This window comes from Anthonomus grandis, chromosome 22 (assembly GCF_022605725.1).
Source record: "Anthonomus grandis grandis chromosome 22, icAntGran1.3, whole genome shotgun sequence".
NCBI lineage: Eukaryota > Metazoa > Arthropoda > Insecta > Coleoptera > Curculionidae > Anthonomus > Anthonomus grandis.
In genome coordinates, this window is record NC_065567.1 from 12,960,439 (window position 1) to 12,983,251 (window position 22,813).

The 22,813-nt window shown below is 31.4% G+C and overlaps 1 protein-coding gene across 1 annotated transcript; it reads left to right on the forward strand.

Annotated features, from left to right (window-relative positions):
- The first annotated feature begins 6,837 nt into the window (after positions 1 to 6,837).
- Positions 6,838 to 22,046, forward strand: LOC126748935 (leucine-rich repeats and immunoglobulin-like domains protein 3). The gene is made up of 11 exons (XM_050458481.1): positions 6,838 to 7,317; positions 12,591 to 12,734; positions 18,040 to 18,183; positions 18,241 to 18,384; positions 18,437 to 18,656; positions 18,719 to 18,881; positions 18,935 to 19,530; positions 19,657 to 19,776; positions 19,846 to 20,008; positions 21,512 to 21,853; positions 21,909 to 22,046. The coding sequence occupies exons 1-10, from the start codon at positions 7,148 to 7,150 to the stop codon at positions 21,841 to 21,843; spliced, it is 2,196 nt and encodes a 731-aa protein (XP_050314438.1). The 5' UTR covers positions 6,838 to 7,147; the 3' UTR covers positions 21,844 to 21,853; positions 21,909 to 22,046.
- Positions 22,047 to 22,813: the final 767 nt, after the last annotated feature.

Consider the following 22,813-nt stretch of genomic DNA (forward strand, 5'->3'; position numbering starts at 1 on the left):
TTATACTAGGATACTCAGATAATCCGCATATGCGCTCACTCCTCTCAATACTGGTAAATTTAGTATCCCGTTATAATAGACGTTCCACAGCTTAGATCCTAAAACTATCCTGTGGGACACCGCACGTAACTATTTTTTGCTGGTCTACTCTACCGTTTAGGCATCGGTCTTCGAAATAGCTAGCCAACATATTATATAGAGTATATAGAGCAAGTGAGAAGCATTTTTTCTTTTTCAGATTTCTGTGAGTAAGCCCTTGGAGCCGAGTTAAAAGCATTTTCTACATCGACCGTTACTAAGGCGCATAGATTTTTTCTTTCGCAGGGTATGAGCTTGACTTCTGCGGCTCTTTCCTGAATCTTTCACAGTGCACTGATACATCTCTTTTATCGGAAACCATAATCCTTGTCTGAGAGTAAGAGATGTTCTATGAGTTTTGAAGCTATAAGGACCATCAGTACACTGCTATTTTCCTCCTTCCGTTTTTTAGGAAAGGCAAAGTTGCAGGTTTTGCAATTTTAGTGCCTGTTTGAATGCTGCCTGTTTTCAAGTTTTTTGGAGATTGCTATGGACATTAGGTTTATGCTTTCATTTTTGAATTGTCAGTTTTTTCATCCACTTTATGTATTTTTGTGTTGTTTTTGCAGCCTGTCCTAATTTTGTACTTGTGTAATGTATTAATGAAAGCTGAGATTTTTCTTCTCAATGACTTTTCAGATCAATGAATAGTTGGCTATATTTTTAGTGCTGAAAGTAAAATATATTTATATATAGTCTATATGTATATATAAATATAGTCCTGATGCTGACGACAAATTAAGACGAACAAACAAATCAAGTAGTTGCTCCAAATAATAGACAATGTGAAACAGTTTTAAAATAAGAGGTGCAAGACATGCAACAGACCTCTATTTATGATATTTGCCCACACCCATGAACCCTAGGAACAGGACGTTCGACGCCGATACTGAATTATTTATTTGCGAGGCAAAAATCGAGGCGCACGAACGTTTCCTTACCTCGCTCTGTCGCTTTCTCTGTCTCTCTCGGGCTCATGTAACCCAGTATTATGCAGAAACATTATTGGCCCGCTTTTCCAAGGTTATGTTGTATTGTTGTTATTTCGTTTAGAATTGTTGAAAAAGTAACTATTTGTTACTCAAGTACTCGTAACTCGGAATTCTTCGTAATGAATACCGATCTGAAAATTAAATGATTACTTTGACTATTTCGGGTATTCAGTGTTCACTAAATATTAATAGGCCATAATGCAAATATACTAATATGTATATTCAAATGACTGTCTGTTTCCGGCCAAAATATAGTTTATTGTCTAGAAAAAGAAAAGGCTTAGTCATTTTGTTAGACCGATTTCCTAAGAAGAAAAAAATTAGTATTCCATATTTTATACTTAATTATCAAGGATTGAACAGTTATAAATTGTAGAAGATAAGGGTTTTAGATAATTGATTAATTCAAGAAAAGCCTTTTATACCATGTCTAGTAGGACTACTTTTACAAAATCATTCTTGCATCAAGAATATCAATAAAAAAAATGAAAACTTAAGGTCTAATTTATAAATCATATTCATTTGCTTTAACTGCCAATGCATGGACTTCTCAGTATGGACGTGGCTATAGTTGTTATACAACACGATTTATACAGAAACTTGGCTTCTATATTCTAATTTATTAGAGTGTGAAAAATTATTGTCTGTCAGCAATTGTTAAAAGTGTGTTTTAGTCGTTTAAAGTTCGTTAACTTCTTATATGAAAAAATGGTTTATTTAACAGAAACGCAGAATTTAAGTTGCTCGCTTATTTATTTCAAAATATCTCAATTTTCTTCCTATATCCCAAAAGACAATTAGGAAAATAGAAAAGCAGTTTCGTGAGCTTGAGCATGTAAGGCATATTAAAAAACCAGCTGCGAATTCAGTAAGTGATGATACAAAATAGGATATTATTCTTGATATGTTAGCCATTTATCGCTTTGGGCAGAAATAGTTGGAGATGTTCATCGATGGCAATGGTGATAATTATTTAGCACTGCTGCTAAATAACGTCGTGTCAACATTGACAAACTTATATCCTAATGTCGCAAATTCATAAATTCTAGCTAATATAATATGGTTTCAGCAAGATGGAGCTCCACCTCATTATCAAATCAATGTCCGGCAGGACCATAACCGAATATTTCCAAATCGGTGGATGAGGAGGCGAGGACCGATGGAATGGCCGGCACCACCCTGGTCTGGCATCATTAGACTTCTTCTTATGATATCCCCAACCTCAAAAATATTATCTACAAAACTAAACCCCTCTTAATCTAATGACTTAGTTGACTTAAGAGGACGAATAACGGCTGTTCGGTCACGTCTAAGATGTTGAGTAACGTTAGTATAAACTTCTATTTAAGATTAAGATGTTGCCAGGATGTTCGTAGCGAGCAAATTGAACATTTCCTACATTAATCTTAATGTTTTGTTGTTGTTTAATTAACAGATAAACAGTATTACTTATTAGTTTTTGAGTCTGTTGTAAACAATTTTTTTTTTGTTTTTAGTGATATTTTTCAAAAATGTCCTTATTTATTATGGAATTTATGCCATTTGGATGATACACACTGTATAACGACACTAAGAACAATGGTAGTTTATACGCAAATATGAATTAAAACAACACAGTAACCAAAGTAACGAATACTCCAAATCACTACCTAATATCTGAGTAACGAGAAGTAACGAGTAGTTAAAATTCTGCCGAAACTGCGGTAACCAGGTCGCGGCGCGCGAATCTTCGATACAATTCGATGCTTGCAAGGAATCCATGCATGCAGCCTGCGCTGGGCTATCTCCCGATGATTATACCCGCATTACGAGGAAAAAAGTTCGGGCCTTAAAAGTTTTATACTCACATTGCGAAATAAAGTTGGAGAATATCTCCAATATAAAGTCAATTATACAAGAGGAAACATCCAAACTAATGTCCAAGATAGCTGAGTTGGAAAACAAAGTAAGGGAGCTTAACTTGGAAAACACAGGTTCTAAAGAATGTATTACTCCAACCCCCTTTGAAGAAATTATTTCGGAGATTAATGAGCGTAACAACCGGAAACGCAATTTAATGATATTTAATCTAAAGGAGCCGTCGTCCACTATCAGTAAGGATCAAAGAATAAGTCAAGAGATGAAGGATGTCAAGGGAATAGTTAAGTCGATCGTCCCGGAGTTGCAGATAGATAATTTTCAATCCCATCGCCTGGGTAAATACACTCCAGGTAGCAACAAACCTCGTCCTATCAGACTGACATTTTCAAGCGAAGATATCGTACATAAACTAATAAAAAATTCCAAAAAGGTCCAAGAATCGCAGGATTACAAAAACGTGTCTATCTCTTACGATAAAACCCCTAAGCAAATACAAAGAAGTTAAATCACAACTTAAAATAAGAGAAGATAATGCTGAGCGTAATCTTGTGATTAAATATATACAGGGAATTCCTAAAGTAATTTCTTTAAACTAGTAAAGTCACCTCCTTCCAGCTTAAATGTTTCAAAAAGTCTTGTACTTTACTACCAAAACTCTAGAGGTTGTAAGACTAAATGTGACAAAATTTTTAACGCAGTTTTCATAGGTTTTTGTAACGTTATGGGACTTATAGAAGCGTGGTTAAAGGCCGATATATCTAACTCTGAATTGTTTTCCTCTAACTATGATGTCTGTCGTGCTGACCGCGACTGTGAATCTCCTGGCGTCGGAAGGGGCGGGGGGTGTTGCTAGCAACTAAATTGAAACTTAGGGCTATCCAGATTAATTTTGCCGATTTAATTCGGCGATTCCCATTAATCGATATTGTAGGGTGTAGAATAAGTATTAATAATCTATATCGTATAAATATTATTGTAATTTATATTATGCCTTCTCTACCCTACGACTACCTTGAGCAGTTTATAGAAACAATATGCATGCTTGATGAAATTCTTAATCAAAAACTTATTATTATGGGTGACTTTAATGTTCCTCTATATGGTATAAATGAATTTGACACCAAGGCTGCACTGATTTGCACTCTTTTTTAAATCTGCACTCTTTTTTAAATATTCTGGGCCTAAAACAATTAAACATTGTAAAAAATGTTATGGGGCGCACATTGGACTTGGTAATTTCAAATATCGATTGCGAAATCTCTGAAACAAGCAGACCCCTATAAAGAGTCGATCATTATCACCCCCCTTACTTATCAATGTTGACAATTTAATAATGAAAAAATCGTCTCCTTTTGGATTGTGCAAAACTGCTCCTATAGGGCATTTAACTTTCGTAAGGCAAATTTTCCTCTTCTATATGAATTAATCTTGAATATCGATTCGATTCGATCGAAGCAATTGTTTGAATGCACAGACGTTAACAAAGCCTATGACATTTTGTATAACTTAATTAATAATGTTTTAAAACTACTGTACCATTAAAAATAAATCGGAAACGAAGATATCCCCCCTGGTACACTTCTGAGATCATTCGCTTAATTGAAAATAAAGAATTAGCTTACAAAAATATAAAAAACACAAAACTAACTATAACTATAAAATTTTTCGAAATGCTAGACTAACTCTTAAAACACTACTTGATAGTACATTTTTAAATTATTTACGTCAATTACAAAATAATATCTACACTGACAGTTCTCAGTTTTGGACATACATACAGATGAAGAAGTGTGACTCCAGAATACCAGGTGTGGTGAAAAATGGCACTAATGAGTTCTCGGATCCCAAGTCAATAGTCGAGGCTTTTGCTAATTTCTTCCAGAGCGTTTTCATTGATTCAGATGCAAGCAACTTTGTTCCTCATACTTTACTGCATACTCAAAACACAATCCTAATTAATCCTGTTCAAGAGTCCGATATAATCGAAGCATTCAAAAAACTCAAAAAGAGATTAACAAGTGGTACCTATTCTATTCCAAGCTTTTTAGTTAAAGACTGCGTTACACCTTTAGCGAAACCATTAGCTCACATTTTTATCTTATCCATTCAAACAGGTTCGTTTCCGTCTTGTTAGAAGATCGCGCGAGTTATTCCAGTTTTTAAAAAGTCAGAACTTAGAAACTATAGACCGATATCAATTCTATACAATTTTTCTAAGTTTTTTGAAATTTGTATACACAAACAATTACACGCACAAGTAAGTACACTAATATTGCCCGATCAACATGGTTTTATGGAACAAAGATCATGTATCACTAATTTATATTGTCTTTCCGAATACATATGTCAAGCCCTAAACAACAGAAGTCAAGTGGATGTTCTGTACATGCATTTTCAGAAGGGTTTTGATCAAGTAGATATCACTATTTTATTGATAAAACTTTATTATCTGGGTTGCTCTGAAAATGTAATAAAATAATTTTCTTCGTACCTTCTAGACCGAATGCAGTTTGTCGAAATCGACGGTTTTCGCTCCAATCAATACATCGTAAGATCTGGTGTCCCACAGGGTGTAAACTTGGGACCGCTTCTTTTTTTGTTGTTTATGTTATTACCTTGCACTGACTATTTTATGTCTTAAACTGCTTTTTGCAGACGATTTAAAAATTTATAGAAAAATAGAAACCATATCTGATTGCCAACTGCTTCAATCTGAACTAAATAATATATATGACTGGTGTCGGAATAACACACTTTTTTTTAATGTGTCAAAGTGTTTTCAGGTAACTCTTTGTAGAAACAAAAATTTTATTCAGCATAATTATGAAATACAAAATTTTCCTTTGACTAGGTGTCTTGAAATTAAAGATTTGGGTGTTACTTTTGACCAAAATGTCAACTTTAAAAATCATATCCATAATACAGTTATAGCAGCATCCAGATCTCTGGGTTTTATAATTAGAAATTGTCGCAATTTTGATGAAGTTGGGGTGGTGCAGTTCTTCCAAGCTTGAGAACGTTTCAATTATATGGCATCCAATATATCAGGTGGAAATTGATAAAATTGAGTTAATTCAGCATAGATTTTTAAAATATTTAATGTACAAGACCAATGGTGTTTAACTGTTTATCCAGCAAGAGGAACATGTCAAGATATAATGCTTGCACGTTTTAACATGAAAGCCTTAGCCGACCGCCGTGTGGTAGAGGCCGTGGTGTTTTTATATAAGTTAGTTAATTATAAAATCGACTGTAGCTCATTGTTAAATCAAATTTACTTTGTTGTTCCCAGATTAAACTCTAGAAACTCTCGAACATTTCAGTGTAATAGAGCAATAAATAACATTTTTAGAAGGTCGCCGATTTATTTTATGTGTAACTTATTTAATACTCTTTGTAACCACAACTTGGACTTCTTTGTTGTTTCAATGTCTTTCTTAGTAGGATTTTTTAATCAATAATCTCATAATTTGAATTTCTCTTAAAGATTTTGTAGGTAGGTAATGCTTTGAGTAAATATATGTTTTCTAAAATTTTTATTAGCCTATAAGCCTCTTCCATAACTTTTCAATTAGCTTAATATTATATTGTATTATTTAATTTTAAACCTTAAACCTGTTGCAAACAATTTTTTCTGTATTTCCTGTAAGAGGGTGACTGTTGCAAATAAAAGCCTTATTATTAATGGAAATCGACATCTCTCATGTTTTTGTGAGCACTCGCATACTAAATGATGCGCATTTCATATGTGCGGCGCAGGACAGCGAAGCTTGCAGGCACCTTTAGCTTCCGCCATCAGTGCCCGTTGAACGTCCTGAGATTCTAGAGTTCATGACCACACCACAAATAATGGAAATTAAATTATAATTGCGCAAGCGGCTGTCATTATTACTGTCGTGAGATTTTCTTTATTATTTACTCCTGACTGTTTGGGCTGTTGTACTGTTTACTGTTTATTGAAGTATTGTAGTTTTGCCACTGCGATACGGTTGGTTGGTTGTTTGAGTGAATTGAACTTTGAACTTTTAAGGGTCATGTAACCAGTAAAGCAGTAGGTTGAAAACAATCATATTTTGAGGAATTATTAAGAAAACTTAGCAGCGTTTTCTATCCCTTTGGCTAAAACTAAAAGGAAACTTCTTAAAATGGTTAAAATATCTGGTGTTTGGGTAGTGCGAACTGACAAACGATGATTTATAATAGATTGTTTTTCCAAAATGGTGGGTGTTTGTTTTTGGATTTCTTCTATGGTTTTGCTCTTTAGTTCTGTAAGTGTGGCAAAATCCAAAACGGGAAAGGCCTGTCAGAACCTTAATACTTTTGTTGACTGTGATGGGAAAGGTCTCAAAGTTGTACCCAAAAATTTACCTCAATGGACAAATCACCTGTAAGTAAAAATGCTTATAACTTCACAAAAGGTATAGGTTTTTAGCTAGATTTTACTTAAAGCCCTACTTAGAGGTTTAAACAGGATTTTAACAATGGAGTTGTATATTATGTATTACCTGTGTTCTCAAAAAATTAATTTCTTAACATTTTGGTTTCTATTTTTTTTTACTGGTAGCAATTAAGCAAACTTGTTACTGAATTAGACAAATTTGTTGATATAATAAAAAAGGATAAAGTATAATTATGTTAGGACAATCAAAATATGAATAATTTGATAAAATTACCTTATGTCTTTTGATAAATGAAAATATAACTATACCATCAGTATAATATAAATCAGCTTGACACATAGTACTTTACTGTTTGTGAATATCAATAAACTTATAAACAAACAGCAGTAATGGTGGCACAAACAATACCTTTGTCAAAAAGACTGTCCAAAGGCAAAAGCTTTTTTTCTGAAATAATCATATCTCATATTTAGATATTCCTTTGACAAATAAACACCAGGTAATAGTGATACCTTAAGAAAGAGGTATTAAGTATTGGCAAAAAAATATTAGGTACAATTAATAATAATAATAATTTCTTTATTGCTTTCAAGATCTAATAAAAATAGTAAGAACAAAAAGATAATGTTGGACATAATAATGGGTGCATTACCTTACCACTTGTATCTCAAGTATGATACATTATGAAGATAAATAAATTAGTAAACAAACCCTTAATATTAATCATAATACACATTTAAAATTGTAAATCGAAACTATAGATACACTTGCCCAACAGATACCTTGCAGTGTTTTTCCTAAACTTCATGATATTTTTCTCTTGCCTTAGGGTGAGAGGTAATCTATTATATGTTTTAATAGCAGCAAAGGCAGGAGATCTTTGAAAAAAGGCAGAGTGATGAGTTGGGACACTCAGTTCAGCTCTCCCCCTTGTCACAATAGACATACCCTCAGCATAATGATCTTCATTAGTTTGAAAAACATGTAGGTGTTTCTTTGCAAAAATAGCTAACATAAGAATTTACAGAGCTGGAACAGTGAGTAGACCAAGCTTAGTAAAATAAGTCCTACAAGACATTTGTGGTGTGAGTCTGAGCATACATCTTATGATGCGTTTTTGTGCTATAAAGACTGACACGAAGTCAGTTGAAGATCCCCAAAACATCACACTATAAGTGATTAGAGATTGGACCGATGCATAGTAAAGTTGCTTCAGACAATTTAGGGAAAGCTCTTCTCATAGACGCCTCATTAACGCACAGAAACTATTTAGTTTTTTGCCAAGAGTGTCTATGTGTGGGACCCATGTGAGACAGGAGTCAATTTGTATACCAAGGAATTTTAAGGAAGCTACCTCTCAAAGATACTTTTTTTCAAACTTTACTAGTAGGGAATTTTGAGGTAAAGTTTTGGAGAATGTCAGTAGCCCGGTTTTATCAGCATTAAGCTTCAGAACATGATTGTCACACCACTCCTGCATCCTCTCTACCACCTGAGAAGCTCTGACAGATAGCTCTTCAATTAGATGTTCTGACAAGATTATGAAAGTGTCATCAGCATATTGGTTGATAAAACACCCTGGAAAACACTCACTGAGACCATTTACATATAATATGAATAGTACTGGGCCTAGAATTGAACCCTGAGGCACTCCCTGTACCACCAAGGATGACGCTGAGTAAACATATATACCATTACCAGAGCCAAGGCAAACTGTTTGTTCCCTCTGATCTAAATAAGAGGCTATAAGTGTGGCACAGTTTCCCCTCAGTCCATAATTTTCAAGGATTGACACCAGTAGACCATGGTTGATTGTGTCGAATGCTTTCAATAAATCGATCAAGCTTATATCACAAAGGATATAAGCTTGAAAACTGCCAACTGGTTTGAATGATTGGGCCTAAAACCAGACTGGCTATCTGAAAGAATAATTTGCCTTTTATGTTGTGTTTTATAATTGTGTTTCATAATCATTTAGGTATCAAATAACTGGTTAGTTAATTATTGAATTACCCCATTATTAATTTAAAAAACACTCATTATATCATTATGAAAAACTCATTTGATTTTTTGGTTGAATCATGAAAAAAAAAGAATTATTTCAATTTAATATAATTGTCTCATTTGAGTCATAAGAAGTGACGAGGCATGGGAATTGTAGAAGTTTTCCTCTAGATTATTATGAAGATGAGTGATTTGTAATTTTAATTATAATTGAATTATTGAAATAAGCAATTTCACCCATCTCAATAAATTACCATCAAATTAAAATCATTATATTTTATAAAAACCAATGTAAGTAGGCAGTAAGTCTACCTAAACCAAGTAAGCAATACTTTTAAGGAGCGGTTAGTAAGCAGTTCTTTTTTATGTCATGTTAATAATGTATGTAATTTTCATAATTTTTTTGTGGGTGCTTAATCAATATTATTATTGATATTTCAAGACAATTCATAGCATTAACCCATTTGGGATGCATGCCAAAATCAATGGTTACTTCCTTCCGTTTTATATAAGGATTGTAATGTTGGTTTTATAAATACTTGAAAAATTTTCATATAGACAAAAAAAAATTCTAATTTACTTATTCTCTTTTTATTTGAAAATGTTATTTCTGTCTTCTTTTACAACTTTTTACTTATTATAAGAACAAATTAATTAGGATTTTTTATGTTTATAAATTTTTGTTTTATTTATATCAGGAACATGTAGGGCGACAGCCTCAGTCACAAAATGTGAGTGATGCAAATGTACAGCATGTGGCCTGCAAACTGGAAAATGCCAAACATATCTGTAATCTGTATGGTGCACATCCCAAAATCGGTTACTAAAAAAAAAACAATGCTTGAAATCTTATATACCTATATTGAGTATATTATATTCAAATTATGTCAGCTAAGTCAAAAACCTCTTTTCCCAACAATCACATTCACAGGTTTTTGCACCTTAGTTTCCAGCTGCAAAATCACAGGTAGCTTCTTCACAATCTATTGATAAGGACAAATCTAACTACTGTCAACAATGCAAGAACATTTCACTTACCTTTCCCCAATCAAGATTGATGATAGTTTTATACATGTTTCTTGGCAGAGCATGATATTTCAGCACTACAGTTTAAAATAGAGTTGAAACAAACATTCTCAATGCAAAAAAAAATTGTATCCATACTTAAATTGTCCCAGGCCATCCCCTATGTTGCCTGTGTGGTGATAAATCGACCACTGCTCTCAGATTAGTTTTTCCAACCACATTGTGACTGCTATTTCAAATGCTGGACTTTAGATTAGAAGATTTCTAATGATCTTGAACATATGGCTCTTGCTTATCGTCACATTTATATTGTTGAGTCATTAGATCATCCCAGTGTAAAGGCTAAATTCAAGCCATCAAATGAATCCAGTTCAAATTTTTGGGGCACACTGTTGTATATTAAGTTTCCCAATACATTACAGGAGTCTTAGTTGGATCTGAAATTTTCATTTTTCCAATTAAGTATGATTTTTGGCATATACTAGACTTCACTTCCCACTTAGACAGACCCAAAAGGTTGCTTCTTCTCATAATCCTATAGCCTGCAAAAAAAATTCTCACAGGAAATCAAAATGCATTAAAGCAAATTTGCAAACAAATGCTGTATTCCATTAGAAAAATTTCTTTACTAATACCCATTAATAGGTATGGATGATAGCTATTAGTTTAAATATGATTCAATTTTTTCATGCTCTATTTTTTACAGATGTATTTATTTATCAACAGAATCCATTTACATTGTAATTACAGAAAATATATAATAATAAGATTTTGTGTTTAAGTTGAACTGATTTAATTTATAACTGTTTAAAACAGTCAGTATTATGAATCAAGTTATAGCTAATAACATATAATCACTAAGGAAAAACATTTCACTCTGTTAGTCTATTACATAGATCATATTATATATTACTCATATATTACCAAAATTAAATTGCTACATACATGTTTATATTATACAAAAATTTGTATGTTTACTATTGTAATTATATTAGGTACCTAGAAAACCTAATTTCTTACAGCATTTTTTTTTAATCTGCAAGAAATTAAATAAATAATATTTGAATTTGGGTCTAGATATAAAAACAATATGTGTACATAGACTCAAATTAAAGAAAATACCAATTCAAGATGCCTCTCATAATTCTATCAACATTTTCATAAAAGTCTGTTAATCCCGCAGCATAGAATTTACAGGGTAAATATATATCTACCAGTAAAATTGTTTTTAAAGACGTTTCAGGGCTTTTAGTTGTTGGAGATTGTCAATTAAAGTTGACTAGTTATAGGTTGTTTTTTTTTTCCTTTATTATTTTAGATCTACATAATTGTATAAACATACCAGGGGTTCCAAACATATACAGACAAATTTCAAGGGGTGATTAGACAATTATTTTTTGTCCAGTAAACATATGTCTGAAAATGAGCCATTTGGGCACTAGAGCAAAAGACACATGAATGCGGATATTTACCTTTTCTAAAAAATACTTTGCTGCTATTATTGTGAAACATCCCTATAAACCTTACAAATAACATAAGGTTTCAACATGACATAGCAATTCCACATTTTGGTGCAAACATTTTCCGGTATTTAAATCATTGATTTCCCTGCCGATGGATTGGAAGAGGAGGTTCCATTGCCTGGCCCGTGTGTTCTCCTGGTCTCAACCCCCTAGATTTTTTTCTTTGGGGTTGCCTAAAGGTTTGGTTTATGCAACATGTGTTCCTAATGAGGAAGGTCTGCTACCAAGGATAATGTCCGGCTGTACCCATGTAGAAGCTATTTCAGGAATGTTTGAAAGAGTTAGGAACTCAATGACTCAACAGTGCAATATTGAGCTTTAAGGAAATGGTTGGCATTTTGAGCAAATATTGTAACCAATAATTCATTTTGATAAACAATATAATGATTAAACTGCACTGCAGTGATTCAGTTAATGAGCAAAATAATATTATTGAAAACAGTTTTTTTGCTCTAGAGCCCAACCAGCTAATTTGCGGACATATATTTACTGGACAAAAAATATTTGTTTTGGTGTCACCTACCAGCCCTTTAAGTTTGTCGTTATATTTTTGGGACACCATGTATATGACTGGCAATAATTAGTATTATTACTTCTAATAATATTAATTACTAGTAAATGGTCTGTTGTCTGCCTTAATGTTGTATAAGCTGAGAATAATATTGTTTTTGTAGCATAGTAATTATAATACAATTATCATTTCTTAGGAACATAAATAACAATAAGCTGACAGCTATTGAACCCCTCACATTCAAAAATCTGGAAGACTTGCAGGTCCTTAATCTCAAAAATAATGAGATTAATACACTCAATGATGGAGCATTCTATGGACTGAAGAACATAGTAAAGTTGTAAGTGTTTTATTATGAATATGTAAAAATATAAATTAAAATTGATGGTTTTAGTTTTAAAATTGATCTGCTTTCATTTAAAATGATTGAATTTTTTGATTAGGTAGTTTTTTGTTTTTAATTTTCGAGCTTAAGATTAAACATGTCTATGTCCATGCCTGGTTGAATGTTATTTGACCAGTGGATTATGAATATTAGAACTGCATATATAATATTCTTGACTCTAATAAGTTCTAGTTTTAATAGATCCTATACTAATTATTTTAACTATAACTCATATTCATAAGGGCAATGGATATATTTTTTCAAATAATAATGATGAATAGGTAGGTATTTATGTCAAAAGTAATAATGCAATTATACTGACAGTAGCATGTCTATAATTAAAAAAAAAACCTGCTGCCAAATAGGTTAACTCTATAAGTTAAATGAATGTTTTAATCTTTATTTAAAATTACAAGACATTTCTTGGTTTTTGATAAGGTTCATTTATTACCCTGTATAGTAAACACATAAATTGAATATATAACATAGAATTTCCAGCATTATTAGAGATAAATGTCACCATTCCAGTTAAGGGCTATTGGTTATTGACATTCTATTGCTAAACAATCAATATTGTTCTCCAGAAAAATAACTGTTTGTGTTGGTTATTTACAAATACAATAACAATTAATAATATAACAATTTTTATAATTCTTATCAAACCTGTTATCTCTGACAATAATTCATGTGTATAATATTCTCTGTGCAGGTATCTGTACACATTTTTATTTTATATTGAGCTATAAAAGTATTTGTTTGGAATAACCAATCATGTTAATCCTGATTAAGTAAGATAGTTGTTATTTAAGATAAGAAATGTATTACACATTTACTTAGTATTATCAAAAATTTGTTACTTGATAAAATCATTTTCCTAAGTAGATGTTTAAAGCATTTAAGCTCTTTTTTATTATTGCAAAATATTTCTAGACGTTTTTGTAAATGAAAAATGAACAGATATTTGCAAGAATGAAAAGTTATATTTTGATTCTAAAAGATGAATTCAAAATCATTTTAAAGATTTTTCAATTTTAAAGAGCATAAATTTATATATATAGGTGCCAGCGGTAATAAGAATACCCACTCCCATGTTTATACAGAAGTGGATTATCGTGCTAGATAGCTTCTTTTGTATTTAAATATTTCATTATACAGGGTGTTTTGTTTTTAATATTGCGAATTGAATTTTTTTAAATTCAGGGGCATGTTCCTTGGATGAAATCAAGCAAAAAAGTTCAACATATTTCCTAAACATTTTATATTTTACACAGGATGGTTTTACAGGTAAAGTTTAAAGAAAAAACCTAATTATTTCGATAAATTTGATACTCTTGTAGATTATTTTATAAATGTTTTACCGGAAAACATTTAAAAAAAAAATTGCTGGAAACAGAGTTATAAAAGTAATACTTGACTAAGATAATCAGATTTAGGCGTTATGGCTATCCGCAATAATGGTTTTAATTTTTTTTTTATGCGAAAACCGTGCAGCAGGCAAAAAATAAGCAAGAGGCCAGATATGCCCTAAAAAAATTAAGAATTCAAAAATATTTTTCATTATAAGTAAAACAAAAATAAAATTTAAAAAAAATCAGTTAAAAGGCCGCGTGAACGCCAATGGCGAATATAAATATTTTAATTGTATATAGGAAAAACGCTATGGATGCTTTAAAACTGCATACCAATTTTCAGAAAAAATATCTACTAGGGGTATAACATTTATTGAAAAACATAAGTTTTTTGTTTCAATTATACCACTCTATAGTGTAAAGCCTAAGACGTTTAGGACATAATTATGTTCATAGGAATGTTCATTATTATTTGCTTGATTTCATCGAAGGAACACGCCTCTGAATTTTGTCTCAATATTAAAAAATCACCCTGTATATTTTGATAAAAATATAATAAATGGTCTCTTTCTTTTTAAATTACAATGCCACTTAGCCGATACATTAAAACATATATAAATGTGAAATAATTGACTAAAGTATTTATTTCATTGTGTATGCATCCAGAAAATAACTAGGTATTTATTGACAGTTGAAATCCTTTTTGTAGTTCTTATAATGTGAAATTGTTTTCTGTTATATACCTATGATCACTGTTCATGTATAAGACCTTTAGTTCAACATGATTTTCTGTCTCTGGTATGAAAAATATGTTTTAAGGGAAAAGTCCATTCTGAAGTGGAGTCAATGTAACATAGAAAAGTTAGTAGGGGAAGTCTTTTCTTCATAAATAAAATGCTAATCGTAATCTAAGTAGTGAAGCATTTTGGCAGGTTAATTTAATTACAGTTAATTTTACAATTTTAGTCTGTATTTTTTTAAATCATCTCTCAGAAAAAAAAACTGTTGTAAATGTTTTTGAATATATTTTAGAGTCTGATGATGGCAAGACCATTTGCTTGAAATGCATCACTCCTGAAATTAGAATTAAAAAATATGTGAATTAAATTGATGTTTTTGTTCTCTTTTCTGGAACTTATCTAAACCTTTTTATGTACGAACCCTTTATATTTATTAATAAACACTTGTAATACATTTTCAAACTTTAAATCGGCATAGTCATGTTATCGTATTTACTTTTTTACCCTCAGATGAACAGACCCTGAGATCTAAAATACAAGGAAACCAAGAACAAACATTTAAAATGCTTATTTTCATAAAACTTGCATATTGCAAAATTAGTTATGTTTTAAGGTTTGTTGGAATTTAATGATTAAGAGAATGAACTGTACAGCTGGTATGGGTCATAAATTACACAGGTATTATTAAAATATATGGCTAATGATTATCCTAATATTAAAATATATATCTTTAAATAAATATATATTAAAACCCAATGATCAAAAATTTCTTTTAAAACAAAGTATTAAATTGCTTTGATTTGTCTTTAAATAATCTACATTTCAAGGCTTGAAGATATTGTTAATGTTGCAGATAAGTTTTATCTCAACATGCACTCTGTTTTGCTGATTCAGTGTCTTTTGTTCAATTGATAAGCTTAGGTATGAACAATAACAAAGAGAGAATTACCTTTCATAATGCTTATTTACAAGAAAGGCTTATCACTTCTTAGAACTGCTTGACTCGCATATGCACATCTGGTCATAATATTTCTAATAGGACTTTCATCACTATAGAAAAATCATATTTAATAAATCAATAATTTAAACAATAGTCCCTGTATGTGTCGCAAAACAAATTTTGTTGACGAATAATACAAATCTATATGTTAAATCATATTTTAAATGGAGTATAGAAGGCGTCCTGCTTTTAACCTATTATAGAATTTATACTCGTTTTCTAACGTGTATTAATTTCTATTAGGAATAAACCTGTGGCTACACATACGTGCGTATATTATTTACACAGCCTATCAAGCAACTTGATAAATGTAATTTAGTGATTTATGAATTTGTATAGTGTATGTTATATTAATTTTTATGCATATTACTGTGTAATTCAAGTAGTGGGTGACATAATTTATTAGTTTGTTTATATATAGGGGGATTCGATAACAAATCTTGCCAGTTAGCTAGTTATTTCGATTTTTGAAATTATTTTTATTATAATTATTATTTGCTTTTACGAATTTATTTAAAGTAGTTATTGAGGATAGTGGCTTTTTTTTTGTCAAAACTAACGAAAAATGGTCGGATTTTTTGAAAAAGGCGTATATTTGAATATATATTTTTAACTAAAAGTAGCTGAAAGCCAAATTTCATCACGACGAGGGTATTATTACGCACTAAGTCACTTACGGCGGCGTGTGGGTTAGGTTGGGTTAAGATTGTTAAAAGTGGACAAACGGACACGTAACACGCATGCCGCCGTGAGTGACATAGTGCGTAATTACATCTATTACTGCCAACCTTAATGAAAAATATATACCTAAATCTACCTGTTTTCCAAAAAACCCAATTTTCGGAAAAGCCGCTATTACCCATAATTACGTTATTTAGTACTAGGAAGGAAAAATTCTTTGTTCTCCTAAGTGACTCTCGACATAAAGTATATGTGGTATACATAGTGCTATTCTATAATTCAAGAATACAATTGCCTTAGTGCTGTTTGAGAACAGAGATGTGTATCACTGTAAAGTATATCGTGGTTAGCTGACGACGATTTTTACCTGTAACAAGTTAAACAAATCAAAGCTGTTATAAAGATAGTTTTCAATACATCATTCTAATATATATAATTTGATATTTATAGACAAATTGTTAAATAATACCCTTTATACAAGTATACTAAATACGCTATAATATTTAAAATAAATTATATGCATGAATAAATAAAAGGCATCTACGTGAGGTGGCAGATGTAATTTTCATAGGAGCACAATATACAAAGGGTTTCTTATAATAATTTAAACTAATCCTTCAATTTCTAATCAAACTAGCCGAAACTATATTTAGAATAGCACGTAATTCCGAATAGTTCTCAAATTTGATTGGTTTTAATTATCTAAAGATATTTTGTAAATCTAAAATAATTATATGAATAATTTAGTTTTATAATATTGATGTAAATTAAGCACTGGGATAAAAAGGTATGAAGAACCAATCAAGAAGAGAAGCACTTCCCGATTTCTTTAAAGTATAGTAAAAAACGAATATAAACAATTTGCATTTTATAGTTGAAATGAGATAAAGTTTTGAGCAAGAATTGAAGCACATTAAAAATAGTTAGGGTATTTTTATTATTCATAGGGTATTACAGTGTTTTTCTGATATTACCTTTGGTGTGACAACAGATTTCACATGGTTTGTTTTTAGCTTATTTATAATATATAATGCGTGTAAGTATCGGCCTAAAAGAAGTGTATTTTAATGAATTAGGTAGTGAATAATTTTTGCATCATTATATTATTTGACGTATGTAAATATATTTTTTTAAATGTTAGTTATATATATAATTAGAAAAGATTATAAATAGAAAAGATTAAGTAAATTATTATATGTATTCAGAAGATGCAATTAGGAACCATATTGCACTTAAAAGTTATTATTGTTCAATATTTACTTAAATCTAACATGTCTCAATTATTAATACGCGTAGCCGATTATTACGATATTTTAATTTTCAATTAAAAGAATGTAGAAATATTAATATAAGGATCTATGTTTAACACTACGCCCAAGGTATAGTAAAGCATACATTTTCTGACAGTACATTAAAAAAATATATAATAAATGATATTTATGTAGAAAATATAATAATAAACATTGTCTGAACAATCTTACATTTTTCAGGAACTTGGATAACAATCATGTGACAGTAATTACTAAAGGGTGGCTTTATGGCCTGAACTCTTTAAACAGGTTATCATTGAGTCATAATTGGATCAATCAGATTCATAAAGATGCTTGGGAGTTTTGCAGTAACCTTACTATGCTGTATGTTTTGAATAATGCTAACTTAAGTTATTATTAACTTTTTTATGTTTATTATAGGAACCTTTCTTATAATAAGTTGGATTTTATTAGGGAAGAGACCTTCAAAAGCTTGAACAACTTGCAGAAGTTGGTCCTAAGCAATAATAAAATTGCTAATATTATGGACAACTCCTTTGTGCATCTTCCAAAGCTAAAAAAATTGTAAGCAATTTGTGAAGTATTTTTTTGTAATATATTTAATTTATTTCTTTAGATATCTTAACTACAACAAGATATCTTGGATGATAGAAGATTCAAAAGGAGTATTTCAAGGGATGGGCGAATTAGATAAAATCTACCTTGTAGGAAACAACATTAAGTCTATTAACTCTGATGCTTTTTTGGGTTTAAGAAATGTTACTTACATTAATCTGGCTGAAAATAATATTACTTCTATTCATAATAACACTTTCGTGAAAGTGCCGCAACTGAAAGTAAGAATAAACCATGTTTATGTTAACCTCTTAACAAATTCAATTTTTTTTTTTTGTTTTAGCAATTGATAATAAATTCTCAAAGCATGTTGTGTGACTGCAATTTAAAATGGTTTCTAGAATGGATAAAATCAAAAAAATTTGACGTTCAAGCTTCATGTGTTTATCCGCTTGCACTTCAAGGTCAATCTATAAGTGCCATTAGTATGGCCAACCTGACATGCGGTTAGTATATGATGGTTTTTAAACTTTAGCAGACTACATAAGTTTTATTGTAGATGAACTCCCAAAACCTAGACTAATTGATGAGCCGCCATTGGAGATTATGGCTCTCAAGGGAGCAAACGTTACTCTCAATTGCACGGCGGTTTCAAGTTCAAGTGGAAATATGTCATTTATGTGGAAAAAAGATAACATGGAATTGCTGAACTCAAATGCTATAATTAAATCCAAAGTAGACTCTGATGGTAGAACCATTGAAATGATCTCTCACCTAGAACTGATATCTGTAGAGCATTCACATGCAGGAAAATACCAGTGTGTTATAAGCAATGTTTACGGAACAACGTACTCCCGAAAATCCACAGTTTCTGTAGTAGTATTTCCCACATTCCTCAAAAAGCCGAAAAATGTTGAGGTTGAGGCTGGACAAACTGTAATGTTAGAATGTGCAGCCACTGGAGAGCCACCACCTGAAGTTGCGTGGCATAAAGATGGAGGAAATGATTTTCCAGCTGCAACAGAAAGACGCATGCATGTTTATAATGGAGATGATAGGTTCTTTATTGTCAGTGCTAGGTCTACAGATGCTGGCATTTATAGCTGCACTGCTCACAATCTGGCTGGAAAAGTAACTGCAGATGCGCGGTTAGAAGTAAGTTCTCTTTTAACCTGAAATATTTAAATTTTTGAAACTATCTTTAAAGTAAAAAATCTTGTTCTTATCAACTAACTTCTTTTATACTTTACCCTAAGAAACAATATGAACTATATTTTACAGGTGCTCCAAAAACCCCAAATAGCAAATGGTCCAGAAGATAGAGAACTGGCCGCTGGAGAGCATATAGTTCTTCAGTGTATGGCACAGGGTGTACCAAAACCCACAATCACGTGGTACAAGGTATGGTTTATTTTGAAGTTTTTCTTTCAGTCTATGAATTTAACTATAATCATTTAACTCACTTAATAGGATGGGGAACAAATAGTAGCAACTGAAAGGCACTTCTTAATAGCTGAAAGTCAGCTTATGATAATCATGGATTCCGTTCATAATGACTCTGGCATCTACGAATGTCATTTAAACAACTCACAAGGCGAGGTGGTTGGTTACAGCCGGATTGTTATTAAGCCAAGTAAGATTTTTGCAATATTTCTTATATCATTAAGATCTTTTGTATCAAATGCCAAACCATAATCTTTTTTTAGTTTAAGATGCAATATAATATACTTAAATTGCAAATGTAACGCTTTAAAATTTGGAAATGCATAGAATATTATTATTTTTATTGTTTAGGCTCCATAAAGTTACAAAAAAAATTAACACTGTCTTCATTTTAAACCTACAACCTTAAATACAAGGCGTTTTCCCAGTCCAAGAGATATTTTAGAACTAATCTTATAACCTTTAATACTTAAGTTTGATGCAATGTGCTTCATACAAAACGTAGTTTCATATCCCTGTTAAACTATTTAGAGTTTTGGAAAAAATATATTATTTTATTTTTTCCATTTTATAAAATGGGTTAGCTTTATTACTTATATAAAAATAATACTAATATATGATAGAAAAGTATCTAGTATATTAATATATCAATAAACTAATATACATACACATATAATAAATAAAATTTATCTGCATGGAAATAAAACTTTCTTTATGGGCATTGAAGTTTAACAGAATATTGTAATATTTTTAAGTTAGTTTAGTCTAGCTCTTCTTGATTTGAATTTGTTTCCGATTATTCGATTTCGCTGTACAAAAACCGCACTAACCTCCGGTTCATTCATAATGGTAGATATTTATATTTAGATTTAATATGTATATGAGGAAAAGTAAGACAAAACGTCTTAACGCAAAGCATACCCATGCATTTTCAAATAAGTGCAACTATTTGTCATTTTGAAAAAGCTGTGGTAATTTCATAACGAATAATTTTCATCACAGAAAAAAACATTGACTAAGGGATTATGGTATTTGGTATATGTTACAGATATTGCCTTATATACAGGGTATCCGAGACAAAACAGTCCACCCTGAAAATCTTCAAAAATAAATTGTGTAGCCAAAAACGGCCGTATAGTCCATTGTTCTCAATACTATCAATATCACTGGGATTAGATTAAATAAATATTTCGTGCTACTGTTGTTATTGTTCACACTCGGCGTCGAAATATGCAGGCATTTACTGCGTTTTCGTGCAAAATAATCTGAATTTTCGAAGGGTATTTTCTGTCTTAATTACAGATAACACCTGGATAACTTTAAATTTAAACTTTTGAAGATGACTGTCACGAGATGTGTTATTTCTTGCGAACGAATTGATAAAATTAAAAAAATTAAAATAGGGTATAAAATTAAATTCTCTTCGTTCAAATTATCACTCGACTGCTATTTCTATTTTAAAAAAGGACTCTGCAGGTTGAGGAGCTGACGTCAGAGAAATGCAGTTTCTGTCAATAAATGCCTCCTCAATATTAATTTTGACGTGTTCGGCCGTTTTTGGCTAAACAATTTATTTTTCAATCTATTTTTAAGATTTTCAGGGTGGACTGTATTGTCTCGCACACCTTGTATTTGAATTTTTACCAAAACTAAATTGCTATAATATTATTAAGAAATATCCTTCTATTTTAAGATGTTCTTGATACGGGGAATGTTTTGGGAATAGTTATAATCACGGTAGCGTGTTGCGCGGTGCTAACGTCAATTTGCTGGGTGTGCATCATCTATCACCATCGCCGATCATCTCGCGCCCGAAGTAAAGCTTTAGCACGTTTGCCTGGAACTGAACTAACAGAAATCCCACAGGATTGCCCATCAGAGCGGTCATCCTGCAAAGACAGCGGAACTGGTGATTCGGCCAGGAGGTCTAATGACGACTTGGCGGAATTTTCTGGTCTGATGCAGTGTTCAAGATCAGATCACGATCGGCTAAATCAAATAGACATGGGAGAAACTGGAGACTAATATGCGGCTTGTACTACCATGCTTGGTAATGCGGCTCTGGTATGCTTTAATATTTTAATTTACAGTTGCAGCAAGGGTTGGTGCAATAGGAGCTAGTTTTAGGGTGACCCCAAAGAAAAAATGAGTGATAGCGAAGGTGAGGTTTTTATGATCTTTTGAAGTTTTAAAGCTGACAAAATATGACCTCAAGATTTTGAAATGGAAAAATTGACTGCTTTCTCAGCCTTATTACATTAAACCGTCTCTTAGTGAAAATTATACTCCATAGAGGTATATATTTTGTCACCTAGTTTTATTGGCACTGTTTATAAATTATTCGTTATGATAACTGTTTGTTCATTTTGCCATAATGCGTTGACTATTATTTCACTTTTAATGGGTTTATATAATGATATGCGTAAATAAACTGGGCGGGTATTAAATAAGAAAGAAAATAAACATTACTTTAAGTGTTTAGTTACTTCAATCAAAAGTCGGTCATAAATTTCGCTGGACAGTCGTTTTTTAGCATTTAAGAGCTTGATATAGGTTTTCTCTTAATACATGTATTAATTTATTAAATGCAAGGAAACTGCATAATTAAATAGTACCCCAAATCTCATTGTAGAAAACCCAAAATATATAAACAGAGTTTACATATTCGGTGGATCCTTATTTTGTAGATATTAATGATCGATGCACTGTATATTAAATGCATACTTAAATGGGGTAAAAAAAAAGAGAACTTGGATTACAATGGTATTTTATGGACTTGAGGTACAACGGTATTTTACAAAACTTTTTACAAGCTTAATTTGCATTTTTTAAGTGTAAACCATGGTCTTTTGTCAAATTTCTTTACCGTTCTAACCTTTTTTTAGTCTATAACAATATTGCTCTCTTATTGCCATATGCCTCGATGTCTCTGAAGTTTTATATTTTTTTCTCTTTAATTTTTGTTTGATATTAAATTTCTAGAATTGTGCTATTA

Excerpts from the sequence above, each read along its gene's own strand:
- LOC126748935 (XM_050458481.1), top strand. The coding sequence starts at position 7,148 with ATGGTGGGTGTTTGTTTTTGGATTTCTTCTATGGTTTTGCTCTTTAGT. Across the intron at positions 12,735-18,039 it reads CTGAAGAACATAGTAAAGTT|GAACTTGGATAACAATCATG; the intron begins GTAAGTGTTTTA and ends TACATTTTTCAG. Across the intron at positions 18,385-18,436 it reads CTTCCAAAGCTAAAAAAATT|ATATCTTAACTACAACAAGA; the intron begins GTAAGCAATTTG and ends TTATTTCTTTAG.